Source organism: Rutilus rutilus, assembly GCF_951802725.1.
Source record: "Rutilus rutilus genome assembly, chromosome: 24".
NCBI classification, from domain to species: domain Eukaryota; kingdom Metazoa; phylum Chordata; class Actinopteri; order Cypriniformes; family Leuciscidae; genus Rutilus; species Rutilus rutilus.
In genome coordinates, this window is record NC_140228.1 from 13,038,303 (window position 1) to 13,050,628 (window position 12,326).

At 37.0% G+C, this 12,326-nt stretch overlaps 1 protein-coding gene across 4 annotated transcripts in view; it reads left to right on the forward strand.

Moving 5' to 3' along the window:
* ctnnd2a (catenin (cadherin-associated protein), delta 2a) overlaps positions 1-12,326 on the forward strand; it is a 324,872-nt gene that overhangs the window by 156,839 nt on the left and 155,707 nt on the right. For all 4 annotated transcript variants that reach the window (XM_084398526.1, XM_084398527.1, XM_084398528.1 and 1 more), the window contains one exon: positions 11,578-11,771. In XM_084398526.1, the coding sequence (XP_084254652.1) occupies positions 11,578-11,771 (194 nt within the window). The remainder of the gene's footprint in view (positions 1-11,577; positions 11,772-12,326) is intronic.

A 12,326-nucleotide genomic window follows, 5' to 3' on the forward strand; every position in this document is an offset into this window, starting at 1 on the left:
TAAAGTTTAAAGAAGTTTGAAGTTTAAAGTAGTTTAAATTTTAAATTAGTCTAAAGTTTAAATCAGTTTGAAGTTTAAAGTAGTTTAAAGTTTAAAGTAGTTTACAGTTAAAAAGTTGTTGGGGGTTTTCTAGTGGGTTGCTAGGGTGTTCTGGGTGGTTGCTATGGTGTTGCTAGGCGGTTGCTAGGGTATTCTGGGTGGTTGCTAAGCGGTTGCTAGGGTCTTCTGGGTGGTTGCTATGGTTTGCTAGGTGGTTGCTAGGGTATTCTGGGTGGTTGCTAGGGTGTTCTCGGTGGTTGCTAGGCGGTTGTTAGGGTGTTCTGGGTGGTTGCTATGGTGTTGCTAGGTGGTTGCTAGGGTATTCTGGGTGGTTGCTAGGCGGTTGCTAGGGTGTTCTGGGTGGTTGCTAGGCGGTTGCTAGGGTGTTCTGGGTGGTTGCTATGATGTTGCTAGGCGGTTGCTAGGGTGTTTTGGTGGTTGCTATGGTGTTGCTAGGCGGTTGCTAGGGTATTCTGGGTGGTTGCTAGGATGTTGCTAGGGTGTTTTGGTGGTTGCTAGGATGTTGCTAGGCGGTTGCTAGGTTGTTCTGGGTGGTTGCTATGCTGTTGCTAGGCGGTTGCTAGGGTGTTTTGGTGGTCGCTATGGTGTTGCTAGGCAGTTGCTAGGGTGTTCTGGGTGGTTGCTATGATGTTGCTAGGGTGTTTTGGTGGTTGCTATGGTGTTGCTAGGGTATTCTGGGTGGTCGCTATGATGTTGCTAGGTGGTTGCTAGGGTGTTTTGGTGGTTGCTATGGTGTTGCTAGGGTATTCTGGGTGGTCGCTATGATGTTGCTAGGTGGTTGCTAGGGTGTTTTGGTGGTTGCTATGGTGTTGCTAGGGTATTCTGGGTGGTTACTAGGTGGTTGCTAGGGTGTTCTGGGCGGTTGATATGGTGTTACTAGGTGGTTGGTAGTTGTCACAGATGGTTACTATGGAGTTTTTATAGAGTTCTTACTTAACTAATCGCTATTAGCATGTAGCTATTCACTGCTAGCATGTGTAGCATGTTGGAAGTGCTGTTTGCTAGCATGAGTCAAAAGAGCCAAACCTCATCTCTATACGATGTTCTGATACAGAGATATAGGTCTTGCAAAACGGTTGCTAGGGTACTCAAGTTTGGTTGCTATGGAGTTGCTTGGGAGCTGGGAGCTTTAAACTTAAGAAGTTTAAATTGGTTTGAAGTTTAAAGTAGTTTAAAGTAGTTTGAAGTTTATGATAGATATATAAATAAGTTAGATAGATACAAACAAACACACACACACACACACACACACACACACACACACACACACTCACACAGACTACCTCGCTCACACACTCACTCAGACACACACACACACACACACACTCAGAGTTTATGAGTTTAGAGTTTATAAGTGTACAAGTTTTTGAGTTTAGAGTTTATAAGTTTAAATGAGTTTAGAGTTCAGAATTTATTAATTTATGAGTTTAAGAGTTCATAAGTCTATGAATTCATGAGTTTATTAGTTAATTAGTTATTAAATTTAAGTTAATTAGTTTATAAGTGTATGAGATTAGAGTTTATTAGTTTAAATGAGTTTCATTGGCTAATATATATAGAATGGCAGTTTGAATTAGTTTTCAAGGGATTTAGATTTAAATTTTTGTCGGTTGGTGAGTTTGAATTTTTTTAGAATGCCCAATGTTAAGTCAATGGGAGTTTTTCCGAGTTTTGATCGTCATTTTTAGGAAAACCGTAAGTCCGATCAGTCTGAAAATAGATAGCACACTTAGTCAGAAAAGTTTGAGTGTCTGAGCCGAGTTTGGAGTACGTAGAGTTAAAGCTCTAGGACGAGTTTCATATAGAAATTTTAGTCTCAGAATAATAATAATAATAATAATAATAATAAGTTTAAATAGGATTTCAATATGTTGGCTCTCTCAAGCCAACTTAACTAGATGCGAAAGTTCGTCGAGACAAACTTTAAGTTGGCTTGATAAAGTCGGACCAGAAAGTTTGAAGAAGTTTGAAGTTTAAATTAGTTTGAAGTTTAAATTAGTTTGAAGTAGTTTGAAGTTTAAAGTAGTTTGAAGTTTAAAGTATTTAAAAGTAGTTTAAAGTATTTTGAGTGGTTGGTTAGTTGTCACAGATGGTTACTATGGAGTTTTTATAGAGTTCTTAGCATGATCTTGGCATTATTTAACACAAAGAAAGAAAGAAAGATAGGTTAGAAAGATAAAAAGGTTAGAAAGAAAGATTAGTTCGAAAGAAAGAAAGAAAGAAAGAAAGAAAGAAAGAAAAAGAGTAGTAAGAAAGAAAGAAAGAAAGAAAGAAAGAAAGAAAGAAAGAAAGAAAGAAAGAAAAAGATTAGTTAGAAAGAATGAAGGAAAGATTAGTTAGTTAGAAAGAAAGAAAGATAGGTTAGAAAGATAAAAAGGTTAGAAAGAAAGATTAGTTAGAAAGAAAGAAAGAAAGAAAGAAAGAAAGAAAGAAAGAAAGAAAGAAAAAGAGTAGTTAGAAAGAAAGAAAGAGAGAAAGATTAGTTAGAAAGAATGAAGGAAAGATTAGTTAGTTAGAAAGAAAGTTAGAAAGAAAGAAAGAAAGAAAGAAAGAGAAAGAAAGAAAGAAAAAGAGTAGTTAGAAAGAAAGAAAGAAAGAAAGAAAGAAAGAAAGAAAGAAAGAAAGAAAGAAAGAAAGAAAGAGAAAGATTAGTTAGAAAGAATGAAGGAAAGATTAGTAAGAAAGAAAGAAAGATAGGTTAGAAAGATAAAAAGGTTAGAAAGAAAGAAAGAAAGAAAGAAAGAAAGAACAAAAGAAAGAAAGATGGATTAGTTAGAAAGAAAGATAGATTAATTAGAAAGAAAGAAAGATGGATAAGTTAGAAAGAAAGAAAGAAAGAAAGAAAGAAAGAAAGAAAGAAAGAGAAAGAAAAAGAGTAGTAAGAAAGAAAGAAAGAAAGAAAGATCAGTTAGAAAAGAATGAAGGAAAGATTAGTTAGAAAGAAAGAAAGAAAGATAGGTTAGAAAGATAAAAAGGTTAGAAAGAAAGATTAGTTAGAAAGAAAGAAAGAAAGAAAGAAAGAAAGAAAGAGAGTAGTTAGAAAGAAAGAAAGAAAGAAAGAAAGAAAGAAAGAAAGAAAGATAGATTAGTTAGAAAGAATGAAGGAAATATTAGTTAGTTAGAAAGAAAGAAAGAAAGAAAGAAAGAAAGAAAGAAAGATGGATTAGTTAGAGAGAAAGATAGATTAATTAGAGAGAAAGAAAGATGAATAAGTTAGAAAGAAAGATAGATAGATTAGAAAGAAAGAAAGATGGATTAGTTAGAAAGAAAGATAGATTAATTAGAAAGAAAGATGGATAAGTTAGAAAGAAAGATGGATTAGTTAAAAAGAGATAGATAGATAGTTTAAAGTTTAAAGTAGTTTGAAGTAGATAGATGGATGAGTTTATTTGTTTAAATGAGTCTCAATGGCTCATATAGTATATAGAACGGCAGTTTGGTTTAGTCTTCAAGGTGTTTAGATTTAAATTTTTGTCGGTTTGAATTTTTTAGAACTCCCCAATGTAAGTCAATGGGAGTTTTTGAATGAGTTTTTTCGAGTTTTGATCGTCATTTTTAGGAAAACCGTAAGTCCGATCAGTCTGAAAATAGATAGCACACTTAGTCAGAAAAGTTTGAGTGTCTGAGCCGAGTTTGGAGTATGTAGAGTTAAAGCTCTAGGAGGAGTTACATATAGAAATTTTTAGTCTCAGAAGAATAATAAGTTTAAGTACAATATCAGTAAGTTGGCTTTCTCAAGCCAACTTAACTAGATGCGAAAGTTCGTCGAGACAAACTTTAAGTTGGCTTGAGAAAGTTTGGACCGGAAAGTTTTTTGCTAGGCGGTTGTTAGGATGTTATGGGTGGTCGCTATGGTGTTGCTAGGTGGTTGCTAAGGTATTCTGGGTGGTTGCTAGGCGGTTGCTAGGGTGTTTTGGGTGGTTGCTAGGCGGTTGCTAGGGTCTTTTGTGTGGTTGCTAGGCGGTTGCTAGGTGGTTGCTAGGGTGTTATGGGTGGTCGCTATGGTGTTGCTAGGTGGTTGCTAAGGTATTCTGGGTGGTTGCTAGGCGGTTGCTAGGGTGTTTTGGGTGGTTGCTAGGGTCTTTTGTGTGGTTGCTAGGCGGTTGCTAGGGTGTTATGGGTGGTCGCTATGGTGTTGCTAGGTGGTTGCTAAGGTATTCTGGGCGGTTGCTAGGTGGTTACTAGGGTGTTATGGGTGGTCGCTATGGTGTTGCTAGGTGGTTGCTAAGGTATTCTGGGTGGTTGCTAGGCGGTTGCTAGGGTATTCTGGGTGGTTGCTAGGCGGTTGCTAGGGTGTTTCGGGTGGTTGCTAGGGTCTTTTGTGTGGTTGCTAGGCGGTTGCTAGGTGGTTGCTAGGGTGTTCTGGGTGGTTGCTAGGATATTTTTGGTGGTTGCTAGGGTCTTTTGGGTGGTTGCTAGGCGGTTGCTAGGGTCTTTTGGGTGGTTGCTAGGCGGTTGCTAGGGTGTTTTGGGTGGTTGCTAGGGTCTTTTGGGTGGTTGCTAGGCGGTTGCTAGGGTTTTTTGGGTGGTTACTAGGGTGTTCTGGGTGGTTGCTAGGCAGTTGCTAGGGTGTTATGAGTGGTTGCTAGGGTGTTTTGGGTGGTTGCTAAGATATTTTGGGTGGTTGCTAGGGTCTTTTGGGTGGTTGCTAGGCGGTTGCTAGGGTATTTTGGGTGGTTGCTAGGGTGTTCTGGGTGGTTGCTAGGGTGGTCTGGGTGGTTCCTAGGCGGTTGCTAGGGTATTTTGGGTGGTTGCTAGAGTGTTCTGGGTGGTTGTTAGGCAGTTGCTACGGTGTTCTGAGTGGTTGCTATGGTGTTGCTAGGGTGTCCTAAGGTATTTTGGGTGGTTGCTAGGGTGTTCTGGGTGGTTGTTAGGCAGTTGCTAGGGTGTTCTGAGTGGTTGCTATGGTGTTGCTAGGGTGTCCTAAGCTATTTTGGGTGGTTGCTAGGGTGTTCTGAGTGGTTGCTATGGTGTTGCTATGGTGTTCTAAGGTATTTTGGGTGGTTGCTAGGGTGTTCTGGGTGGTTGCTATGGTGTTGCTAGGGTGTTCTAAGGTATTTTTGGTGGTTGCTAGGGTGTTCTGGGTGGTTGTTAGGCAGTTGCTAGGGTGTTCTGAGTGGTTGCTATGGTGTTGCTAGGGTGTTCTAAGGTATTTTGGGTGGTTGCTAGGGTGTTCTGAGTGGTTCCTATGGTGTTGCTAGGGTGTTCTAAGGTATTTTTGGTGGTTGCTAGGGTGTTCTGGGTGGTTGCTAGGCGGTTGCTAGGGTGTTCTGGGTGGTTGCTATGGTATTCAGGGCGGTTGATATGGTGTTACTAGGTGGTTGGTAGTTGTCACAGATGGTTACTATGGATTTTTTATAGAGTTCTTAGCATGATCTTGGCATGATTCAACACTTAACTAATTGCTATTAGCATGTAGCTATTCACTGCTAGCATGTGTAGCATGTTGGAAGTGCTGTTTGCTAGCATGAGTCAAAAGAGCCAAAACTCATCTCTATACGATGTTCTGATACAGAGATATAGGTCTTGCAAAACGGTTGCTAGGGTACTCAAGTTTGGTTGCTATGGAGTTGGTTGGGAGCTGGAAGCATTAAACTAAAGAAGTTTAAAGTGGTTTGAAGTTTAAAGTAGTTTAAAGTAGTTTGAAGTTTATGATAGATATATAAATAAGTTAGATAGATACACACAAACACACACACACACACACACACACACACACACACACACACTCAGACTACCTCGCTCACACACTCACTCAGACACACACACACACTCAGAGTTTATGAGTTTAGAGTTTATAAGTGTACGAGTTTTTGAGTTTAGAGTTTATAAGTTTAAATGAGTTTAGAGTTCAGAGTTTATTAATTTATGAGTTTAAGAGTTCATAAGTCTATGAATTCATGAGTTTATTAGTTAATTAGCTATTAAATTTAAGTTAATTAGTTTATAAATGTATGAGATTAGAGTTTATTAGTTTAAATTAGTTTCATTGGCTAATATATATAGAACGGCAGTTTGGTTTAGTCTTCAAGGTGTTTAGATTTAAATTTTTGTCGGTTTGAATTTTTTAGAACTCCCCAATGTAAGTCAATGGAGTTTTTGAATGAGTTTTTTCGAGTTTTGATCATCATTTTTAGGAAAACCGTAAGTCCGATCAGTCTGAAAAGATAGAGCACACCGAGTCAGATCAGTCTGAGTGTCTGTGCCGAGTTTGGAGTATGTAGAGTTAAAGCTCTAGGAGGAGATACATATAGTTTTTTTTCCGGTCAGAAGAAGAATAATAATAAGTTTAAATAGGATTTCAATATGTTGGCTTTCTCAAGCCAACTTAACTAGATGCGAAAGTTCGTCGAGACAAACTTTAAGTTGGCTTGATAAAGTCGGACCAGAAAGTTTGAAGAAGTTTGAAGTTTAAATTAGTTTGAAGTTTAAATTAGTTTGAAGTTTAAAGTAGTTTGAAGTTTAAAGTATTTAAAAGTAGTTTAAAGTATTTTGAGTGGTTGGTTAGTTGTCACAGATGGTTACTATGGAGTTTTTATAGAGTTCTTAGCATGATCTTGGCATTATTTAACACAAAGAAAGAAAGAAAGATAGGTTAGAAAGATAAAAAGGTTAGAAAGAAAGATTAGTTCGAAAGAAAGAAAGAAAGAAAGAAAGAAAGAAAGAAAGAAAGAAAGAAAGAAAGAAAAAGAGTAGTTAGAAAGAAAGAAAGAAAGAAAGAAAGAAAGAAAGAAAGAAAGAAAGAAAGAAAGAAAGAAAGAAAGAAAGAAAGAAAGAAAAAGATTAGTTAGAAAGAATGAAGGAAAGATTAGTTAGTTAGAAAGAAAGAAAGATAGGTTAGAAAGATAAAAAGGTTAGAAAGAAAGATTAGTTAGAAAGAAAGAAAGAAAGAAAGAAAGAAAGAAAGAAAGAAAGAAAGAAAGAAAGAAAGAAAGAAAAAGAGTAGTTAGAAAGAAAGAAAGAGAGAAAGATTAGTTAGAAAGAATGAAGGAAAGATTAGTTAGTTAGAAAGAAAGTTAGAAAGAAAGAAAGAAAGAAAGAAAGAAAGAAAGAAAGAAAGAAAGAAAGAAAGAGAAAGAAAGAAAGAAAGAAAGAAAGAAAAAGAGTAGTTAGAAAGAAAGAAAGAAAGAAAGAAAGAAAGAAAGAAAGAAAGAAAGAAAGAAAGAAAGAAAGAAAAAGAAAGAAAGAAAGAGAAAGATTAGTTAGAAAGAATGAAGGAAAGATTAGAAAGAAAGAAAGAAAGATAGGTTAGAAAGATAAAAAGGTTAGAAAGAAAGAAAGAAAGAAAGAAAGAAAGAAAGAAAGAAAGAACAAAAGAAAGAAAGATGGATTAGTTAGAAAGAAAGATAGATTAATTAGAAAGAAAGAAAGATGGATAAGTTAGAAAGAAAGAAAGAAAGAAAGAAAGAAAGAAAGAAAGAAAGAAAGAAAGAAAGAAAGAAAGAAAGAAAGAGAAAGAAAAAGAGTAGTAAGAAAGAAAGAAAGAAAGAAAGATCAGTTAGAAAAGAATGAAGGAAAGATTAGTTAGAAAGAAAGAAAGAAAGATAGGTTAGAAAGATAAAAAGGTTAGAAAGAAAGATTAGTTAGAAAGAAAGAAAGAAAGAAAGAAAGAGAGTAGTTAGAAAGAAAGAAAGAAAGAAAGAAAGAAAGAAAGAAAGAAAGAAAGAAAGAAAGATAGATTAGTTAGAAAGAATGAAGGAAATATTAGTTAGTTAGAAAGAAAGAAAGAAAGAAAGAAAGAAAGAAAGAAAGAAAGAAAGATGGATTAGTTAGAGAGAAAGATAGATTAATTAGAGAGAAAGAAAGATGAATAAGTTAGAAAGAAAGATAGATAGATTAGAAAGAAAGAAAGAAAGAAAGAAAGATGGATTAGTTAGAAAGAAAGATAGATTAATTAGAAAGAAAGATGGATAAGTTAGAAAGAAAGATGGATTAGTTAAAAAGAGATAGATAGATAGTTTAAAGTTTAAAGTAGTTTGAAGTAGATAGATGGATGAGTTTATTTGTTTAAATGAGTCTCAATGGCTCATATAGTATATAGAACGGCAGTTTGGTTTAGTCTTCAAGGTGTTTAGATTTAAATTTTTGTCGGTTTTAATTTTTTAGAACTCCCCAATGTAAGTCAATGGGAGTTTTTGAATGAGTTTTTTCGAGTTTTGATCGTCATTTTTAGGAAAACCGTAAGTCCGATCAGTCTGAAAATAGATAGCACACTTAGTCAGAAAAGTTTGAGTGTCTGAGCCGAGTTTGGAGTATGTAGAGTTAAAGCTCTAGGAGGAGTTACATATAGAAATTTTTAGTCTCAGAAGAATAATAAGTTTAAGTACAATATCAGTAAGTTGGCTTTCTCAAGCCAACTTAATAATAATAAGTTTAAGTACAATATCAGTAAGTTGGCTTTCTCAAGCCAACTTAATAAAGTAATATATTATATAAATAAGGGAAACGGAGACATGGGAAAAGAGGAGCGTTCCTATATGAACACCTCCCACAGAAGCTTTTGAAATGGTTTTTGGAGGGCTGTACATTGGAGATGCGTGACTTATTTTGTGTGATTCAGTGTACAGAGCTGCACAGCTCTTTGATGTTTGAGTTTCAGCAACACTGATTTACATGTATGGAGGTGTTATCCTCAGTTAAACTAATCTAGCCGCTCTGTTTTAAGGAGGTGAATGAGAGCACGGCAGATCTCTTGGGTAGGCTTGACTGAGGATGGGGGAAGTCAGATATTTAAGAGCTGTGTAAGTGTCTTACACTAGGTGAGGAGCTATATTTAGGGTCACTGCTGTGATGCTGTAGCTGCAGCCTTTTAGACATGCTGTTTCAAATGAGAAAATGATTCCCTGGTAGCTGAAAAAGACGTAAACAAAAAAATGCATATGTATAAAAGAAAAGGAACAAAAAGCACATTAGAATATTAGCATGAGTGACAGCAATATATCAGTCTGGACGATATTTAGTCAATTGGTTATCAGAGTTGGCCAACGTGTTTAACACGTTAAAAATATATAACGCAATTGACGCAGCAAACGTTTTTTCCTGTCATCCTTTAGCAAGCTTTACATTATATGACCACTCTCTTATTCATGCTTTTAAACCATTCAAGTGTGATAAGACACAAAAGATAACGCAATGCAGTACTGGTACACGGCTATGAATCTCCTGTGTGACACACACACACAATCGCGTATGCACAGAAAGCCACTTCAGACTGCGCTTGAATGGACAAAATCACACATAATTATGCCAAAATGCCCGTTTTGTCGAGTATCCTCACAAGCACAGTCTTAAATGAGTTAAATAAAGTCTTAAATGAATGTAAAGAGTTATGAGAAAATGGGATGTATATCAGATCCACATCATGTGTGGCAGGTCTTAAAGTGACAGCAGCCTAATAAACCTGCTGCTGTCTGTCATTAAGGATAATCAAAGAACAAAAGGAAAATAGAAAATCACTTGCTCACTGCTCTTGACTGATTAATTTTGTAGCTTTAATAATGATTCATTTATATTTAATTTATAATTTATGCAATGAAGACACTTACTGCTCTTGACTGAATAACTTTTGTAGCTTTGATAAGGATTCATCTATATTTAAGAATATAACTTTATTCAATTTCTGTATATATCTTACCTGTTAGGCCTACCTAAAAATCGTAAAGCACTGTTTACAAGTCAAAACCAACAAAAGCAAACTTTTTGTGCATTTTTGACAGGGCAAGTTCAAATCTGAACTTGTCTGACTGGGCCAATAGAAAAAGTAACCCTGATATATTGAAGGGCACAGGTAAATGTGACACTTATTATAATGGGGTTATGTGGAGATTGTTTCACTTACTGTACATTAAAAGTTTATAATAAAAATATATATATATATATATAGCTTTCAATTATACTGTTATGCTGAATGGATATGATGAATGGCTAAAACTGAGAGTTTTTTTTAATTTTTTTTTATAGAGACATCAGTAGCAGTATTGGTATCAGTGATACTGGTCTTATTTCATAAAAAGATGCTAAAATATAGCCTACTGTCTTTATGTTTTTAAGTTGTTTCTACATTATTAGGATTAGAATTGATGTGACAGCATTAAAGAAATAGTTCAGCATGCAGACTCTCATGTAATGCAGCTTTTGATCAACTTTAATGGCATTTGAGACTTCACCTTGCCATGCCATGAAGTCTGATGACCTTCTGATAATTTGGCCAAGGGTCCAGGACAGAGGAAAGCATTAGGATAACCAAAGCTTTGCAAAGCATTGCATTCCCCACATCTGATCAGGGGTTTACAGATCAATGCAAACATAAATGAGAGCAGCAGGCTATTATGGACTCGAATAATGCACCAATTTTCTTATCTCTTCAGACCAGCTTGATGGATCTGTCTGATAGAGGAGCCATAGATTATTGTGTAGCACGAGGAGGAGCAGACAACATCCTCCTCCTGAGAAACCTGAGATGCTTTAACTCAAGCTGTTTTTAAAGGCACAGTATTTTGTGAGGGGACGGAAAAAAAACAATCATTATTTTCACAGTATGTTTCAGGGAGCAGCTAATCTGTTTGAGACTGATAGTCCAAACATGGGCTTGCTGAAGGCTACATCAGGGTTGATAGCATCTTGACAAACTATGATTGTTGATGCAATCTCATTTGCTGTCAGATTTTCCCAGAGCCGCTCTCCAAACACGCAGTTTGGCTGTAGCTGATTATCTTTGTAATCTGACGGGGATGGACATTTTGGTCATTATGTTTTAGTATTTGACAGATAAATGATAAACTGAGTACACAAGAGAGGGCTTAGGTGGCACACATGCTATTTTTGTTATTATTATTAGTAATGAATGGAAATAATGGATTATATACAGTATGTATATATATATAGATATATCATTTTGCCAGTGTTTAAGCATAGTTGTAAAGGACTTATATTAATTAGTCACATGACACTTACTGCAAAGATTGCACTTTCAAATCGAGTGTTTTTGGGGGATCTAGTTCCAGCTAGTGAGTAATGCAATGATGACTTTATAGCTTTTGCTATACAATTATACCGTAACCACTAACTTATTAAAAAATGGGGTCTTTTTTGACACATTTGTGTATGGTTGTTACTAAATGTTTTAAAGTTTGGATGAAAAAGCCATCAGTCCATTATTCTTCAAGTCTTCATGACTGATCATGATCAATTATCCTCAAGCCCATCCCTAGTTCTGCCAGCTCTTCAGTTGTTTGCTGACATGCGCGCACACACGCATACACACTTCATTTTTCTTGGTTTCTCTCCTCTCGCACGTTATTTTGCTTGTGGGTTTTCTCTTGTCATTTTAATCCCCATCTCGTGCTGTCTTTCGCTCGCTTCTTTGCTTCTCTCTCTATTTCACTCCTCCCCTTCTAATAAATTATGTATGCCATTTCTGCCAGGCTGAGGGCTGCATTGCTGCCTTGCTGAATTGCTCTCTCCCTCTCTCTCCATCTCTCTCTCTCTCTCTCTCTCTCTCTCGCGCTCTGCACACAGGACCGAGTCTGCTCTCTCAGAGCTCACTGCAGCTCAGCTCGAACCCAGAGGGCTCCCTCCAGTACTCCGCCAGCTACCATAGTAACCAGACCCTGGCCCTGAGCGACTGCTTGTCCGCACCACAAACCCAGCAGCCTCAGCCCCCTCCACGCTCCAGCGGCCAGCCCGGAGGAGCCGTGCACAGCTACAACCAGGTGAGCGCTTCTTCTTTCCTTATTTCCTCCTGGTCTCGTTACAACCATCCCTCACTTTTTGTATTTTCACCTCCTCTCTCTTTGTCTTTCGACGTGACTGCTCTGTTCTGCACCGCAAGTCTCTCGTGATCAGGGATGTTGTAGCGATTCTGCTTTTTCTTTTTTGGGACTGGCACTGAATGATTCCCGGGCTCCAGCTTGGGATCATGTTTCAAGCTGCTGCCTAAAAAGTGATTTCAAAACCTGATTAAAGCAATTAACTGCAAAACCGAAGCGTTTGTCAGCAGACGGCAGTGGTACTGCATTGCATCGAGCGGCGAGCGTGTGCAAGGCAAACTTTGTCATTATCCGGGGAGTTAAATTGTGCCCTGTTGATGAGACTGTAATTACAGCAAACCCTGCAGGGCGGTTTCTCCCAACTTTCATTTCTTTTAAATGAGTCTCGCACACCTGCTACAAGCTAGAAATGTTCCTTAAAAAGGTACGAAGTCTGTTCAGACCACAAATATTTCATTTCCTCCATGTTCGCTAATTAACCGGATGTCTAACGCATGC